At 43.3% G+C, this 19115-nt stretch overlaps 1 protein-coding gene across 1 annotated transcript in view; it reads right to left on the bottom strand.

The window, feature by feature from the left end:
• The window catches only part of FYB2 (FYN binding protein 2), an 85879-nt gene extending 75782 nt beyond the window's left edge, over positions 1-10097 (bottom strand). The window contains 3 exon segments of the mRNA XM_055084597.1: positions 3106-3139; positions 4935-5096; positions 9347-10097. Coding sequence (XP_054940572.1) covers positions 3106-3139; positions 4935-5096; positions 9347-10097 — 947 coding nt within the window.
• Between the last annotated feature and the right edge of the window lie 9018 nt (positions 10098-19115).

Here is a 19115-nt window from a genome sequence, read left to right as displayed (position 1 = left end):
GTCCTCTTTTTTATTACTACCACCTTGCTTTCAATCATGTTCTAGCTCTATACTGAACATCCATTGCTCTGTCCTTTAGTCCATCCATCCATCCAGCTACCAACTACCAGTCAAGAATGTGGTCATTTCTGGGGACAAAACCCCGCCCTCACCTATCTTACAGACACACAAAAGGGAACGAAATAAGTAAGCCTACCTAATCCTGATCTATCATACAGGATACATCTCAGGGTTCTTTTCCTTCTACGAAGCCACACCTAAGTATTCTGATGCCTCTTCATCTCTTGTCTTTCACTCTTATAGCAGTATGGCCCATATCATAACCGAAGTATACTGAGTCTCATTTTAGATGAGGTTAGGTTCTAAAGTCAGTGTGAAAGGACAGAATAGTGAAACTGTCCTTGTAAATCCCTTAGGAAGAAGGTGTCACGTTAGAGGCTGACTACAGTTTGCCAATACTTGCCTATCACAGCAAGTTTGCACCCCCATGTTGAAATGGATGATTAAAGTGCCAGAGAAGGAGTCAGCTTAGTTTAGAGCCAAGCTGTAGGGAAAATGCATATCTAGCTGAACACTAGATTCTGAGTGTGCTGAATCACACTCATAATCATACTGAGATGCTCACAGTATTTGAGGCAAGAGGGAATTAAGACTGACTCAGAGCACAGCAGAATTACGTTGTCCCCTCAAACTGATACTGAGGCCCATGTTCATTGAGTAAATAGTGCAAATCATCTCCCAAGCCTTCTAAATTTTTTTCTCTTTCATATAAATGCACATAGAAGGCGGCTCCACTGACCTACCTCATGCCATCCTTGAACTCTTTCAAACAGACAACTGAACCAGGAGTTCCTAGAACACATGAATCTTTTCTAGCATCATTCAGTCTGTTCCTTGTTGAACAAGAGCATCGTATCAAGTCCTTGGTGTACGAGATCCTCCATGATTTGGTTCCTGTCTCCCTCCCATTTCTTTCCATTCCTTACTATACTTTATATGCTCTAACTCAAGTAGTTCTAGTTTCCAAGAGAAGACTTGTTACTCCACACTTCCTGACTCTGCCTGTAGTGGACCTTCCCGTGTCTTCCAACAGATGTTTATCCTCAGTACTTATTTCAAATGTTTCCTCTTCACTGTTAGGTTGATTGAATTAATGCCCCTATTCTTCACCCCTTCATGGGTCCCTTCCCACTGCCATGTAAAGCTTCAATGCCCTCCCACTCTGACTCAGTATCAGCAAAACTGTCTAGATAGCCTTCAACATGTGAGCCACACCAGCTGAGCCCAGCCCACATCAGCCGAACCCACAGTCACTTTGTATACTGTGGATGTTCTGTTGGTATTATGCAGTATTACTGTAGCAATAGACAACTCATACGTTTTCTATAAAGACTTGCCTGACCCTCCCAAGGAAAAATGATCCCTCTGCATTTTTGCAACCTCTGAAACTTATACCTTTCTCTATTACAAAATGTAACACAGTCTACTATTATAAACATTTAATGAATGAATAAGTAATATGATTATTTATTTTTATGTTTAGTTCTCCTTCTAAGACTGACCTTCTTGAGAACAGGAGCATCTTTGTGAAGGAGTTTGTATAGTCAAAATAGTTTGGGCATACCTGTTAGTACAGCCACTATGGAAAACAGTATGGTGCTTCCTTGAAAACTTAAAAATTGAACTGCCATATGATCCAGAAATCCTATACCTTGGTATACGCCTGAAGGAAACAAAAACAGGATCTCAAAGAAATACCTGCGCTCCCATGTTCCTTGCGGCATTAGTCACAATAGCCAAGATATGGATGGACACCTAGGTGTCCACAGATGAATGGGTAGAGAAGATATGAGATATACACATATGTATATATATTAAATCCATATATTATATATAAATGTGTAAATGCGATAATGTTATAGATATATGAATGTAATATTATAAATGTTATATATATATGCACACATTTATATATGGAATATTATTCAGCCTTGAAAAAGAAGGCCATCTTGCCATTTGCAAAGACATGGATGAACCCTGAAGGCATTATGCTAAGTCAGATAAGTCAGACAGAGAAAGACAAATACTGCATGATATCACTTATATGTGGAATCTTAAAAAAAAAAACCAGAACTTGTAAAAGCAGAAAATAGAATGGTGGTTACCAAGGGCTGGGGAATGGAGAAATTGGAGATGTTGTTTAAGAGTACAAACTTGCAACCTGTAGATAAATAAGTGCTGGAGATTCAATGCACAACATAGGGATTACAGTAAAAAAAAATAATGCTATATTATAAACTCAAAGCTGCTGAGAGACCAGATTTTTAACTGTTTGCAGCACAAAAAATAATTATGCAAGGTGATAAAGGTGTTAGCTAATACTACCGTGGTAATAATATTGTAATATATAAGTGTCTTGAACCAATACACTGTGCACCTCAAACTTATACAATGTTATATATCAATTACATCTCAGTTAAAAAAATAGTTTGGGCACATCTGGGTTGGAGTCATGCCCCTGCAAGTGACAAACTTTCTGAGGCCAACTATCTTAAGCTGTAAAATGAGGACAGGGGCAGCAACTCTGCAGCGTTCTTGAGAAGAGGAAGTGAGAAGAACATCTGTATACAGTAGCCAGCTTGATGCATGACACATCAGAGGGCTCAACAGACAGTATGTGGCTGAGTGATTAATGGACTGACACTTCGTGGCCAAAGTCTTACAATGAGTGTACCCAAACCAGAAGGTCCTTTGTCCCATTACCGATTCCTAACATCACACTGGCTGCCCACAGCACTCTGTGGCCTCTAATCCGATTTATTACTACAGAGGCTGATGATTCAATTTACTGAACCCAACTGTATCATAAGTGAAAGGACCTCAGATGACCATCTTTGCAACTTAACGCCAGCCTGGTTTTTAAATGCAGTTTATTTAATCTCTCATTTAATCAAAAGTTGCGGTTTGGTGCTCATAAATCTGCCCTTCCTGCAACTCTTCTGAGAAATACAGACACCTGGCGTGTGCTTATTGCCTGCTTTTGGGCAGGCTAAGCAGCCTCTTTGATGGGCTACGCTCCTACACAATTGAAAAATGGGTACTCACCTCTCTGGAGGCAGGTCGCCTTCCTCCTCAGCTGCTGCAAGAGCAAGAGGCAGGGTGAAAAAGAGGGGTTCCAGTGGCATCCTGTTTAAGTGAATTGTTTGTTCAATGACCACACCCCGCCACCTCCTCCCCCCACCCCGAGAGAAAATGTAGAAGGGCAGCTTACCTGTGCCCCAAGCCGCCCCTCCCCCTGGCATCCGGGGACCATCGGTGCTGCATGCAGTGTTCACCTACACCTTATGGTGCTTATTTATGAGTGCAATCTCCTGTATTAGACTTTGACCCCCTTGAGCCCTGGAACTCCTGTGGGGTTTACCTCTTAATCTCTTGTTTCTATCACAGAGCCCTGCAAAGAGAGTAGAGCTGCTCAGTGTGTGCTTGAGTTAACGATAACAGTGCCTTTATTGAGCATTTACTGGTGTGCCGAGCACTGTTCAGTCTTCCCAGGCCTCATCTCATCTCTCCTCACAATCATCGAGTGTTATTATCATCCCCATTTTACAGATAAGGACAATGAGGCTCAGTGAGCACCATGCCCAGACTGACATAACCAGTGAGGGGGGAGCTGGGATTTACAAAGCCCACTGTATTCCCCAAAACTTAGTCCTATGTTCTCTGTTCTCTGACAACCTTCTTCTCTTTCAGGGAGATGGTTTGAGGCCTGAATTATTGAATGTTTATAAAAGTCATACTGAGCCTTCTTTGATATGGAGGTGGCCATATTATCAAAGTATACTTAGAAGAGCTCAATTTCTCCCTATAGGATTTTCTTTTAGGATAAGACTTAAGATGACTTATAGCAGTGGTTCTCAAAGTGTGCTCCCTGGACCAGCAACAACAGCATCTCGCCCTGAACTTGTTAAAAAGGTAAATTCTCAGGCCCCAGACCAAGACCAACTGAATGAGAACTCTGGGGTTGGGCCCAGTAAGCTGTGTTTTCACAAGTCCTCTAGCTAACTCCGATGCATGCTGAAGTTTGAGAATCACTGAGTTAAAGAAATTTCACCCGAAGTTTGCCCAAAGCAGTCTAATGAACAGACAACAAACTAAGAATAAATGAACGAAGAATTAGCCCTTTTACTGTACCATCCACAGGCACTCGTGGCCACAGTAAGACAAATGCTAGCACAGCACTACGCATCACCCCGAAGTGTATGTTCACCTTGTGTTTCACCACAGCAAACGTAAGCGAAGGTGTTTACAGTGTCAACAGGATCAGGCTGCAGTGGGGGGAAAAGGGGGGTGAGAAGGTGGTTCCCTTTACATAGCAGAGGAAAACACACAAGAGCACAGAAGGATGGCTGCCAAGGATGCTGCAAGTCCCGGAAAGGACTAATGGGGGCAGGGGTAGGGGCCCTTCAATTCATTCCTGAAGGCAGATCACAGAGACCCAAGGGACTCCCAGCATGATCCCAGGTCAAGTTCACACTGACTTTCCTCTCTTCACTCCCTCCCCTTCTCCTACTGCACTTGGTTGTGTTGACAACATGGGCTTTGTAGGAAAACAAAGACTCTCTGCCTCCCTTCTCAGCTACTTTTTATTTTCTTCCTCTTGGACAGATTCCCAGTGATCAAATGCAGTGCTCTCAGGGGAAGCAGGCTGGCCCAGGAGCGATAAGGGGCCAATTCCCACAGATTTGTCATTTCACAGGAGAGCTGCCACAGCCTCTACGTGAGAATAAGCAGTGATGGATGTCCAGCCCCACAGAAAAGCAGTCCGGCACTGCCCCCTGGGAGTCGATGCAGAGGGGGGAGGTGACGAGGATCCGGCCACGGGAGCCATGACTTCTGTTGGCTGGCTGTGCACGGGGCCCTGCGCATTTCCTTACCTTCCCTGTGGGTCTTGGGAAGAGCGGCTGCCTGCCTCTGGAAGGCCTGGAGGTTCACAACCGGGGGCCTCGGTGGCTTTGCGGGAGGAGGACCCAGGGACTTGACGGAAGGCAGTGGCTTGGTATTGGGAAGTTGTGGATGACTGACATCCGGCTGGTTCTCTGAGCATAAATAGTCCAAAATGTAAGTTAATATTTCCATTTCATGGCTGGCCTCAGCCTCACTCCCCTCCCATCTATTCTCCACCCAGGAGCCAGAGTGTCCTGATCAAAATGCAAACCTGATCTTTTTTTGTTTTTGTTTTTTGTTTTTTAAATTTTTATTGAAGGGACTTCCCTGGTGGTCCAGTGGTGAAGAGACCGCCTTACAATGCGGGGGAACGCACGTTCAATCCCTGGTCGGGGAACTAAGATCCCACACGCTGCGGGGCAGCCAGGCCCACGTGTCACAACTACTGAGCTTGCGCGCCCCAACGAGAGAGCCCATGTGCCGCCAACTACAGAGCCTGCGCGCCACAACGAGAGAGAAAAAACCTGCACACCACGACTAGAGAGAAGCCCACGCACCGCAACGAGGGAGAAGCCCTCACGCCACAATGAAGACCTGATACGGCCCCCAAAATAAAGAAAAGAAATAAATAATTTTTCTTGAAGTATAGTTGATTTACAATCGATGTTGTGTTAGTTTCAAGTGTACAGCAAAGTGAATCAGTTATACATACACATATAGTCACTCTTTTTTTTTTTTTTTTTTTTTTTAGATAGGGTTCCCTGTTCAAACCCAATCTTGCCACCATCCAGCTGTCCAGAGGATGAAGCCCAGTTTCCTCAGCTGCCGTCCACTCACTCCGTACTTCTGGCGTTTAAACACCATACAGCCTCAATCTACATTTCTTTTCTTACCACACTTTACCACCCTCCTTCCCCAACCTTAAGTCCTAACATCTTTCACTCACAAACACTGGCTTCTCAGTTTTCCAGATTTGCTTTTTTTTGTAGTTTCTATTTTTTTTAATTTACTTTTTAAATTGAAGTACAGTTGATTTACAAAGTGGTGTTTGTACAGCAAAATGAGCCAGATATATATATATATATATATATATATCTGGAACAGCATTCCAGATTTAACTTTAAAAGCCTTAAATAGCTCTCATATATCCAAGATTTTGTTCATGCCATTCCTCCTGGTTCTGGAATGCTGTTCCCTCACTTGTCCCTTGGTGAACTCTGACTCATTCTTTAAGGCCCTGCTCCAATGACACCTCCTCCAGGAGGCCTGTCTTGATTTCTACCAGAAAACAAGCTCAGAATCAACCACTCTTTGTTCTGTATCCCTTAGCACATTGTTACCACTTCTCCATCAGTGTTGTGGCATATTAAAAGAGCTGGTCTGTCTTCCCACTGAATGCAGGCTCCTCGAGGGCAGGGACTAGGCCCTAGTGACCTCCCCCCAGCACCAAGCACAGGGCCTGCATCAGGGGAAATGGCCAATGACTATTCCCTGAAAGGATTCTTCAAGCACTGATGACGGGCAACTAACATGGGAGCCATGAAGAGGAGGAACAATTCGTCTCTGATTTCCGGGGCTCAATGCCTAGAACAGGCTTCCAGGCTGGCTTTGTGGTACCTGGGCACCTGTGGATTTTGTGTCCTAGAATTTTCCAGGACAGTCCCAATTTCACGTATTTTGTCTTTCTGCACTGATAAGCCAACCAACAGAAATTTCAACATTATATATAAAAATTGTATCTGCCTCTTACACTGAAAATAGCCCCAAATCTTATATTATTCAAGTGCCTTGATGTTTTGGTTTACATAATACAGTGGTTCACTACATGGCAAAACTAGAGAAGTTGGCTAGTGTTTCACAAGTACCTCAGTGCAGCCTCCTCAAAGCCCTGCTATCTTTTGCAGGTGGGAGCGGGGCTTCCTTTTAGCCCTACCAGCAGGGGTTACATAGTCAGGGCCAGAGTTCCATTCTTCTAAGGTTTGAATTATAAGCCGCAATGTCAGAGATTTCAGTCTTTATCAACTTAGGGAGAAGACAGTGAAAGTGAACGATCACTTACTAACTGAGCTCCCAATTTTTTTTTTTGCGGTACGCGGGCCTCTCACTGCCCTGGCCTCTCCCGTTGCGGAGCACAGGCTCCGGACGCACAGGCTCAGTGGCCATGGCTCACGGGCCCAGCATCTCCACGCCATGTGGGATCTTCCGGGACCGGGGCACGAACCCTCGTCCCCTGCATCGGCAGGTGGACTCTCAACCACTGCGCCACCAGGGAAGCCCTGAGCTCCTAATTTTTAACAGGCACTGTGCTAAGCAGTTTAAATAGGTTATCTCACTTAATTCTCCCAACAGCTCCATCAGGTAGGTTATCTAGCCCTTTCTTTCCTCCCATCTCTCCTTCTTCCCATTCATCCTCTCTTCATTTCCATCCCTTCATCAATAACTATTTACTATATTCCAAGCATTGTTCTAGGGGCTAGGGCTAGAGTTAAGAGCAAGAAAATATAGAGTTCTGCCCTCAGGAATTTTCATTCTAATAGGAGGAGGCTGATCATAAACATGCAAACAAATAAACAGATAAGAAAATCACAGACGGGTGGTGGGAAGCAGGGGACAAATTAGGAGTTTGGGATTAATATATACACATCACTATACATAAAATAGATAACCAACAAGGACGTGCTGTATAGCACAGGGAACTATACTCAATATTTTGTAATAACCTATAAGGGAAAAGAATCTAAAAAAGAATAGAAACACATATATATGTATAACTGAATCACTCTGCTGTACACCTGAAACTAATACAACATTGTAAATCAACTATACTTCAATTTTAAAAAAACCCAAAAAGAAAATCACAGCAATCTATTAAAGGAAATAATGATGATGATATGAAAGAATGTGAACTCTTGGTGGTGAGGTAGTGGTCTTCAGATGGAGATCTCTGGCTAGAGAAGGCCTATCTGGGGAACTGTCATTTGAACTTAGATCTAAAGGCAATTATGCAAAGATCAAAGAAAAGAGTTGTCTAGGAAGAAGGAACAGCAATTGCAAAGGTCCTGAGTCATAACAAAGTCTGTTCAAGGAACAGCAAGAAATCCAGAGTGTTATCTATGGGCTAGTGAACCAGGGAAGAGAGCAGGAGGTAAATCAGAGACATAAGCAGGGACCAAAAGAAACAGAGCTATGAAGTCAGTAAGTAGTTTAGATGCTATTCTGAGTGCAAAGAGAAACCATATAAGATTATAAGCAGGAGATCCATCCATCCATCCATCCATTCATTCAATCATTCAAAAAATACTTTCTTGAGGACCCACTGAAACTGGCCTTGTTCTTCTAGGTTCTGGGGATACAGTGGTAAAGAAGACAGTTTTTATCCTCATTTAACTTATATTTTACTCAGATAAACAAACAAATACATAATAATATACCAGATAGGGATAAGTGATACAAAGAAAACCAAAGCAATGTAGGAAGGTAAAGAATGCTGGCAGTGGGGTGGCTATTTTAGATAGAGCGATCTACAAGGTCCACTCACAGCAGGTGACATTGAGCTGAGACGTTGATGAAGTGAGGGAGCGAGACATCAAAGTCCTAGGGGAAACATGTTCCAGAAGAGGGATGTGCAGGTGCAAAGGTCCTGGGGTGGAAATAGTTTGGTGTATCTAAGGAATAGCAAGAAGGCCAATGTGGTGAGAGAGGAGAGGGTAAGAGAGGTAGTCAAGGAGCAAATCATATGAGCCACTGTAATATGGCTGTGGTTGAAATGAGCTGGGGAGTGACATGATTGGATTTATGCTTTAGAGGATCACTGTGCCTGCAAGGAGGAGAGTACAATATAAGAGGGCAAGAGTGTGAAAGCAGGTCCAGGCAAGAGATGGTTCATGGTGGTGTAGACATGGGCAGAAGGCAGAAGTGGAAGCAAGTAGAGGGATTCAGAACATATTTTGATGATAGAACCAAGAGCTTGCTGATGGATTAGTTGCAAAGAATGAGGGGGGAGACAGGAATAGAGCATGACTCCTAGATTTTTGGGCTGAGGAACCAAGAGCACGGTTGCGCAATTTACCAGGACAAGGAAGATTGGTGATGGATCGATTGATAGGAGAGCAGACCAGGCTTTATGAAGTTAAACAGATTGTCCAATTTCATGCATCTTGTAAGAAGTAGAGCTAAGATTCAAATCCAAGTTTGCCCCAGCTGTGTCTCCATATAATTTCAGGAGATTAATCACTTTACCCAAACCTGAAATTAGAACCTAGCAAATGGGCCTAGAATACCTGTGCTGGAGTTTGAAGCAAACACTGCCCAGCTCACATATGTGACCATCCCAAGCCAGCAAGCTCTAAATTAGAAACACAGTGCCCCTTCCCCCCAGGCCTGTGGGGATTTGCTTTCTCACCTGGGGCCTGGCTGGTGAACTCACCATCATAGATAGGGCAGCAGGTGCTTCCTGCCGGGCTCTTCTCAGGACTGGGGTTTGCTGGGCTCCCCCTGCTATGTTGAGAAAGTCGAACAGTGGGATCTTCAGAGGTGGCACACAATCTTCTTTGGGCCATCAAGCGCCTCTGGGAAGGAAGGGTCTGGGCTCCTTTTCTTTCCAGCTTTTTCCTGGGCTCCTCTGGAGTAAGCCCCATGCTTTTCTGCTCTTCCAGATGGAAGGCCCTGCTTCCACAACTGGCAGGGATAAAGACTGATGACACCTCACTTTTCTGAGATAAAACCTCCCAGTTCCAGAGCTTGTTTCTGAAGCTGTTGTTCACCATTACTTTCTTCTTAGTGGTTATCTCAGCATTTGACTGATTCACACCTAACAGCAGGGAAGCCTTCTGTGAATTTACTGAAGAACCAGAAGAACTCCCAGGAGGTTCCAGGGAATTAGAACATTTCTGAGTCTCGCTCTTCTGAGCCAACTTCACTTTCTGGGGTTTAAGAGGCTGGGAGTCACCACTGGCACAATTGGGTAGGGGCTCATTGTGGTTGGAAGAGGGGTGTTTCCCACTGGCCAAAGTCTTTGTGGACTGTCTGCTTCCAGCGTCACCCTTTTGAGAAACACTTTCTGGGAATTTAACAGGTCCTGGAAGAGACGGCGCATCAAGCTTTTGAAATTTGGCTCGAAGTTCCTTGAAGTTTCTTAACACTTCCTAGAGCATAAAAGAAAACAGTAATGTCTTGTTATTCTAGGAAGAAAGCAGCATGATTAGCTGACTTTACTGTGCCTGCTAAGAGGCTGTAGGTGCTGATGTAACGCCATCACTTATCTATTGAGTAATATCAGCCAGTAATGCTATTGTCTGGCAGAGTGAAAACAATCGTGTGCTCTTTGAAACACTTCGGGTATGTTTAATCTCTTCACAACAAATAAAGAACGCTTGTAAAAGAGATAGTACTAACAATTACTGACAAATCCCTTGATGTAAACTTTTGGTGGCTCTCTGCTGCCTATGCAAATAAACCCCTTCGCGTGACATTCAAGAACATTGGCAAAAGTTGTGGAATTATGATCTTAAAGAGGGCAGAATTATGATCTCCAGCCATAGGTCAACATAACCACACTTAAACCAAACAGGATAATTTACAGTTTTCCTAGAAACCTTATATTCCCCACCACCCTGACTTCGCTCATGTGTTCTTGCTTCCCCCGTATACTTGTCAACTGCTTTCTTCCAACGGTGACGCCCACTTTCTCCATCAACATTCCCCGCTGTGGCTGACACGTAGAGCTAACTCCTCCCTGACTCCACATTGCTTCCACAGCTCCTCATAACTTAGCTGTTGAACTTAACACCATAGGGTGGAGAAAAGAGCGATCTTTGGAACTAGACAGGTCTGTGTCCAAATTCAGACTCTGCTCTTTATCATCTAGAAAAATACTTTGGGAAACTTGGTATCATCAGTGCAGTCTCATCATAGAAATAAATTGCCAGTGGCAGGAGGATAAGGGGTGCCATATGTAAAGTGTCCATCACGGTGCCTGACACGTAGTAAATAAAAGCTACTCATAAGAGACGAGATGATGCTCTTGTATTTTTGACTCCCCTTGGGAGACTGTGTTCCACTTTCTAAATTCAGCTCAAATTCGGTATATGAAAATGGGGGTAGTAATAGCAGCGCGACCCTTTGGGCAGAGGAAGGGACATGCCTGGGATTATACAGTGAGTTGGTGGTCTACTACATAGGCAGGATTAGGCTTGACTCCTGCTCCGTGCTCTTCCCTGTTCCCCCCTTTCTCTCACGAGATTGAATTTACTTTTGTAAGTGCGCTTTGTCATTTTCTCTCTTCAGAGGAGGTTGGAGGGGGAGGAGATAGAGCGTGGGAGGACATCGAATAGAGCCATTTCCAAAGTAAGAGCCACCATCTTCTCTTGATCATCTTAAAGGTCTTAATTGCATGTATACAGACAACCTCCATGCTAGTGACTTCTGATGTTGCCTGCTGAAGGAATGACTGTTGGGTGACGTTTTCTCACTGCGTTTACAGTTGACTCACATTGTAGATTAGTTGACTCAAACTGCCCTCTGAAGATTTAGGAGGGGAGAAAAGTTGAACAGGAAATATGAAGCAGGTGTCTGGGAGCTTGCTTGCATGCTCTTCCCTCCTTCCTCCTCTCTCTCTCTCTCTCTCACACACACACACACACACACACACACACACACACACACACACACACACACACACACACACACACACACACACACACACACACACTCCATACGCACATTTATAGCTTTCCTCACAAACTGCCCAGGGTTAATTTCTTACATTTCAACCAGCAGTCAAGTTGATTCCATTGACCTTCCTTTCCCCTGATGTGGTAGAAGCCAGCACTGGGCATGGCACTAGGAGATCTAAGTATGAGGCTCAGCTTTGCCATTCTCTAGTCATATGTACTGGACCGTTCACTTTGCTTCTCTGAGCCTTATGTTCCTCATATAAAATGGGAAGATGCTACTAACAGTTCAGGGTTATTGCAAGGGTCACATGAGATGACAGATGTACATACCTCGGTGGTTAATATTTTTTAAATTGTGGTAAAGTACACCTAACTTTAAATTTACCACCATAGCCATTTTTAAGTGTACAGTATAGTAGTGTTAAGTACACTCACATGGTTGTGAATGTCCAGGACTCTTTCATCTTGCAAAATTGAAGCACTATATTCATTAAACAACAGCTTCCCATTCCCCCTCCCTCCAGACCCTGGCAACCATCATTCTACTTTCTGTATCTACGAACCTGACTACTCCAGGTACCTCATATAAATGGAATCATATGTACTTGTCTTGTTGTGACTGACTTATTTCACTTAGCATATTGTCTTCAAGGTTCACCCATGCTATAGCATACTGCAACATTTTCTTCCTTTATAAGGTCAAATAATATTCTATTGCATGTATATAACATATTTTGTTTATCTATTCATTCATCAATGGACATTTGGGTTGCTTCTGCCTTTTAGTTACTGTGAATAATGCTGCTATGAACATAGGTGTCCAAATATCTCTTTGAAACCCTGCTTTCAATTCTTTTGATTATGTGCCCAGAAATGTAATTGCTGGATCATATGGTAAAGCTATTTTTAATTTTTCGAGGAATCACCATACTGTTTTCCACAGTAGCTGCACCATTTTACATTCCTAATTGGCACATGAGTTCCAATTTTCCCACATCTTTGCAATACTTGTTATTTTGTTGTTGTTGTTTTTATAGTAACCATCCTAATAGGTGCAAGGTAATCAGTGGTTAATATTTTTGAAGGAATACAATAATGATAATTTTTAGCTCTTCACTCTATGAAGCCACATGAACTACAATGTTACTGTGATAGATTTGAGTCTCCATAGGAATGATTAGGAAAAACCCCAGCAGGAAACAGAATTAAGGATTCATAACCTTCAAACCAAGGTCCTGGGTAAAGATCGCTGGTTCAGGAGGAACTAAACCTGATTATACCTAGCTCATTCCTCTTTCAGCAAATGCTCATTAAGGATTTACTGTATGGGGAAAACACTGTTTTAAACAGTCAAGGGCTCTGCTTTTATATATCACATTCTAATGTCAGGGAGAGACAAAAAATAAGCAAATACACCTGAAAATATTAGAGATAAGTTCTATGTGGGGAATTAAATAGATGATTCGATAAAGAGTGACTGGGTGCCTATCACTGATTTTCAGAGGTACCGTAGGAAAGTCATTCCCTTCTTCTGAGTTCAATCATTTATCTACTCAAGGAATTGCCTGGGTGATCTCCAAGGCCCCTTCTATCACTAACATTTGGATTTTATTTTTCTTGCTACGGGAAATAAAAGTTACACATACTGTCATCTGTCATACATCATCCATTGGTGGGAGGTCAGGGTTGAGGGTATGAAGCAAGTTGAATGAGGATGGGTTGGGAGGTGGCCAAGGGGACATTCTGGTTAAAAGCATGCCCCACTTTTCTGGGCCCACAACTAGTCAGTCATCACATCCTGCTTATCTTAATTCTTAAAAGCCCATGAGCCTGCCCCTTCTTCATGTCATTGCCACTGTCTTTGAGCCTTCCTTATTTTTTGCTTAAAATGACTTCTTTCTGGCCTCCCTGCCTCCACTCTAGGCCCCTCTAATCTACCATTTACCCAGCTGTTAGACAAATCTGACTGAAAACATGAATCTGATCATATACATCCCAGTTTAAAATCCTTCAATTTGGCTTCTTCAAAGCTTTCCAATATAGCTTAAACTCTTGCTTAGTACCTAAGGCCCCCCCAAATCCCAACTTTGTTAATTTTCTGACATCATATTGGCCCCCTCCCTGACATGCTTTCTTCCTTCTGACTTCACTGAATTACTTACATTTTCCCAAACTTATTTTGCTCTTTCATGTCTCTATACTTTCGAATACGCCATTTTCTCTGCCTGGAATGCCCACCTTTCACCCAATTTTTTGAATTAGCAAATTCCTACTTGTTCAAAATTCATCTGTGACACCTCAAAATATTCATTGGTTTCCTATTATGTGCTAGACAATAGGGTTAAAAAGATGAATATGACATTTCCTGAACCCTGATATCAAAGCCAGACAAGGATGCCACAAGAAAAGAAAATTGCAGGTCAATACTGATGAACATAGATGCAAAAATCGTCAACAAAATATTAGCAAACCAATTTTAACAGTCCATTAAAAGTATCATACACCGTGATCAAAGTGGGATTTATTCCAGAGGTGCAAGGATGGTCAAACATCGGCAAATCCATCAATGTGATACACGACATTAATAAAAGGAAGACAACAAAACATATTATCTCAATAGATGCAGGAAAAGCATTTGACAAAATTCATCATCTATTTATGATAAAAAAAAACTCTCAACAAAGTGGGTATAGAGGTTACATGCCTCAACATAATAAAGGCCATATATGGTAAGCCACAGTTAACATCAAGCTGAATGATGAAAAGCTAAAAGCTTTTCCTCTGAGATCAGGAATAAGATAAGGATGCTCACTCTCACCACTTTTACACAACATAGAACTAGAAGTCCTAGCCAGAGCAATTAGGCAAGAAAAAGAAATAAAAGGGATCCAAATTGGCAAGGAAGAAGTAAAACTATCACTATTTGCAGATGACATGATACTATATATACAAAACCCTAAAGACTTCACCAAAAACTGATGAAATAACATTTATATTTTAAGGCAGGACAAGAAAAAAAATCAAACATAAAATTCTCTCTGTGTGTTTGTCTGGGACTTCTCCCTCCCTAATATGCAGTGTGCATCTGCATTACACATTAACCAAAGCTCCTCAAAGATGGCAGTGTCTGCTCAACCATAAAATCATTTTTTCTTTCTTCTGACGCAAGCAGTGTAACTTCTTAAAAGAACAGTGTTCTTAGCCAGCTCTGTAGGGGGTCATGGTGACTTGCTGCTTTCTTTGTACACGCTTACCTGGACTATGTATCCTTGGTGACCTTTCTGTAAAATATCAGTATGTCATTTTGATGTATGATCCTTTATCTCAAAAATGTATATGACTAAGCCTTTGACTTCTAAAAGGTGGAACAGTTTTCAGAGCTTTCTTAGAATCTGCTTTCTGGGTTATAATCTGCAGTTTGGCTCAAATAAAATCCGCTTCTTTCTTCTTAACTTGATAGTAATTAAATTTTTGTCAACAGAACTGATAAACAAATTCAGTAAAGTTGCAGGATACAAAATCAATATACAAAATTCTGTCACATTTCTATGCACTAATAAGGAACTATCAGAAAGGTAAATTAAGAAACCATCCCCATTTCCAACTGCATCAAAAAGAATAAAAATACCTAGAAATAAATTTAACCAAGGAGGTGAAAGACTTGTACACTGAAACTATAAGACATTAATGAGATTAGAGGTGTCAAGATGGAGGAACAGGAAGACGTGGAGTTTGCCTCTCCCCACAAGTACATCAAGAATACATTTTAAAATGGAACAATTCTCACAGAGCACCTGCTGAACACTAGCAGAGGACCTTGGACTCTAAAAGGACAAGAAAAATCCTTGCCAAACCAGGTAAGACAAAAGAAAGAAAAAAAGAGAAAAGAGGAAATGGGATGGAACCTGCACCCCTGCAGGGGCAGCTGAAGGAGAGGAGAGGTTTCTGTACTCAGAGAAGCCCCCTAACAGGTGGGGAGATCAGCTGGGACAGAGAGGGAGCTTCAGAAGCTTGGAGGAGAGCACAGTAACCAGTCTGTGGCAGGCAGGACAGAGTAAGACCTACATGGATGGTCCATGCTGCAGCCCTGCATGGCCCAGCCTGAGTCATGTCTGCTGGCATGGAGTGGGGCTGGGTGCTGCAACATGGGGTTTGGAGAGCAGACCCAGGGAGAGGACAGCTGTTGGCTGCGAAGAGACAGCCTAAGTGGCAGGTGTAACCGGGAATGTTTGTGGAAGAAGCCTGGGCCACCATAGAAGCCGGGCGCCATTGTTGAGTGGCACACAAGGAGCTGGGCTGCCATTGCAGCCCCCTTTCCCTTGTGCCAGCCCCTGCCTCCATGGGCACTAGGAGGGGCGCCCGCCTGAGCAGGCTTGCTCACCCTCCCACCAATGTCTCCTCCAGCTCTGCCGGCCCCAGTGGGCTCGCGTGCCCCGCCTGTCTCTGTCTCCACCCCTGCCTGTCTGGGCAGGTGCATGTGCTCTGGGGCAGCCTGGGGAGCAGATACCGGTGGGAGGAACACATGCAGAGGTGGGGCTGAAACCACAGCTGAGCCCCAGGGGCCATGCAGCTAAGAAAGAAGAGCTGAATTTTCTCCTCACGGATGCAGGAACCGTGGATTTACACTCCCGCTGCTGGCTTTGTAAACCTGCGGAACATCTGAATGGATGAGTGATCCCGCAGCTGAGATTGGTCTAGCTTTAGTAGGCATGTACATGCAGGGATTGGACCAGGCCAGAATCTGAGCTGCCTGCATAGCTCCCACAGGGGATCCAGGTACATGATTACTACAGTCTTGGGACCTGACTTTGGTGGATCCATGTTGGTGGCCTGGTAAAAACAACTCCTGAGAGACACTAGGGCCAATTGCTGGCATACCCACAGTTAAGGTGGGGCTGAGAGCAGTTCCAACAATAGTGTAATTTGTGAGCCAGCACAATGGGTGAGAAGTGACACAACAGAGTACACTCACAGGTGAACATCTCCAGAGAAGGAAAACTCAGTGGCTTCTCTCCCAGTGGGAGTGCTCCAATCCCACCTACCTCACACTGCAGATCAGAAACACACCCCAGAAACAGATCTGGGGATCTCTACTCCAGCAACCAGGGAGCAGACCCTGCCTCTGACAGGGCAGTAACAACCACAGAGCAGAGGGGAGGCCCTGCTGAATATCCGGTGCAGGCTCAGTTCACCACAACATCAGTCACACTGCCTATCAAGGGGATAATGGCCAGCATACACTGAGGAAAGAGGGGGCAGTCATCCATATTAAAAACAGCCCATGCACCAAAAAATATTAAACATACACAGACTACACAGGGACGTTCTCACATAAAAATAGCCCTCCAAGACAGTCTGAGGGTCAGGCATCAGGAGTAAGAACCCCCAGTGCATTTGGCTTTGAAGGTCAGTGGGGCCTGAATGCAAGAGCTCCAGAGGGCTGGGAGAAACAGAGACTCCACTCTTGGAGAGTGCACACAAGACCTCACATGTGCTGGGACCCAGCAATGCAATACTTACATAGGAACTGGGGTTAGACCTAACTAGGGCTCTGGAGGGTCTCCTGGTGGGGCAGGGGTTTGCTGTAGTTCACTGTGTGGGCAAGGATACTGGTGGCAGAGGCCCCAGAGAACATTGTTCAGTGTGAGCTCTCCCAGAGGTCCCCAATGGGCACCAAGACCTGGCCCCACCCAAGAGCCTACAGTCTCCAAAGCTAGAACTCCTCAGGCCAAACAACAGGAAAGGTAGGAACACAGCCCCACCCATCAGCCCCACCCATGAGCTCACAGTTATCTCAAAACATACTCCTTGACATGGCCCTGCGCATCAGAGGGACAAGACCCAGCTCGACCCATCAGAGGGCAGGCACCAGTCCCTCCCACCAGGAAGCCTGCACAAGCTCCTAGACCAACCTCATCCACGATGGGGCAGACACCAGAAGAAAGGGGAACTACTATCCTGTAGCCTGTGGAATGGAGACCACAAACACAGAAAGTTAGACAAAATGAGATGAAAAAGAAATATGCTGCAAACAAAGGAACATGATAAAAACTGACCAGAACAACTAAATGAAGAGGAGATAGGCAATCTATCTAAAAAAGAATTCAGAGTAGTGATAGTAAAAATGACCCAAAAACTCAGGAAGAGAATAGAGGCACGGATCGAGAAGATACAAGAAATGTTTAACATGGAGCTAGAAGATTTAAAGAACAAACAAACAGAGATGAATAATAAAATAACTGAAATGAAAAATATATTAGAAGGAATCAACAGCAGAATAACTGAGGCAGAAGAACAAATAAGTGAGCTGGAAGACAGAGTGGTGGAAATCACTGCCACAGAACAGAATAAAGAAAAAAGAAAGAAAAGAAATGAGAACAGTCTCAGAGACATCTGGGACAACATTAAATGCACCAACATTTACATTATAGGGGTCCCAGAAGGAGAAGAGAAAGGGCCTGAGAAAATATATGAAGATATTATAGCTGATAACTTCCCTAAAATGAGAAAGGAAACACTCACTCAAGTCCAGGAAGTGCAGAGAGTCCCATATAGAATAAACCCAAGGAGGAACTCGGCAAGACACATATTAATCAAATTGACAAAAATTAAAGACAAAGAAAAAATATTAAAAGCAACAAGGGAAAAGCAACTAATAACATACAAAGGAATCCCCATAAGGTTATCAGCTGCTTTTTCAGCAGAAACTCTGCAGGCCAGAGTGGAATGGCACAATATATTTAAAGTGATGAAAGGGAAAAATCTACAACCAAGAATAGTCTACCCAGCAAGGCTTTCATTCAGATTCGATAGAGAAATCAAAAGCTTTACAGACAAGCAAAAACTAAGAGAATTCAGCACCACCAAACCAGCCTTACAAGAAATGCTAAAGGAACTTCTTTAGGTGGGAAAGAGAGCAGCAACTTAAAACAACCTTTTACATACATAGACTGCTATATCAAAACTTCATGGGAACAGCAAACCAAAAAACTACAATAGATACAAACACAAAAAAGAAAAAGCAATCTAAACACAATACCAAATATAGTCATCAAATCACAAGAGAAGAGGAAGGGAAGAAAAAAGACCTACGAAAACAAATCCAGAACAGTTAAGAAAATGGCAATATAATTACCTTAAATATAAACGGTTTAAATGCTCCAACTAAAGGACACAGACTGGCTGAATGGATACAAAAACAAAACCCATATATATGCTGCCTACAAGAGACTCATTTCAGATCTAGGGACACATACAGACTGAAAGTGAGGGGATTGAAAAAAAGATATTCCATGCAAATGGAAACCAAAAGAAACCTGGAGTAGCAATACTCATATCAGACAAAATAGACTTTAAAATAAAGACTGTTACAAGAGGTAAGGAAGGACACTACATAATGATAAGGGATCAATCCAAGGAGAAGATAAAACAATTGTAAATATATAGGCACCCACCATAGGAGCACCTCAATATATGAGCCAAATGCTAATAGCCATA

The sequence above is a fragment of the Physeter macrocephalus genome, chromosome 4, assembly GCF_002837175.3.
Source record: "Physeter macrocephalus isolate SW-GA chromosome 4, ASM283717v5, whole genome shotgun sequence".
Classification (NCBI taxonomy): domain Eukaryota; kingdom Metazoa; phylum Chordata; class Mammalia; order Artiodactyla; family Physeteridae; genus Physeter; species Physeter macrocephalus.
Note: the sequence above shows the minus strand (reverse complement) of the source record. Positions and strands in the feature narration are given on the sequence as shown.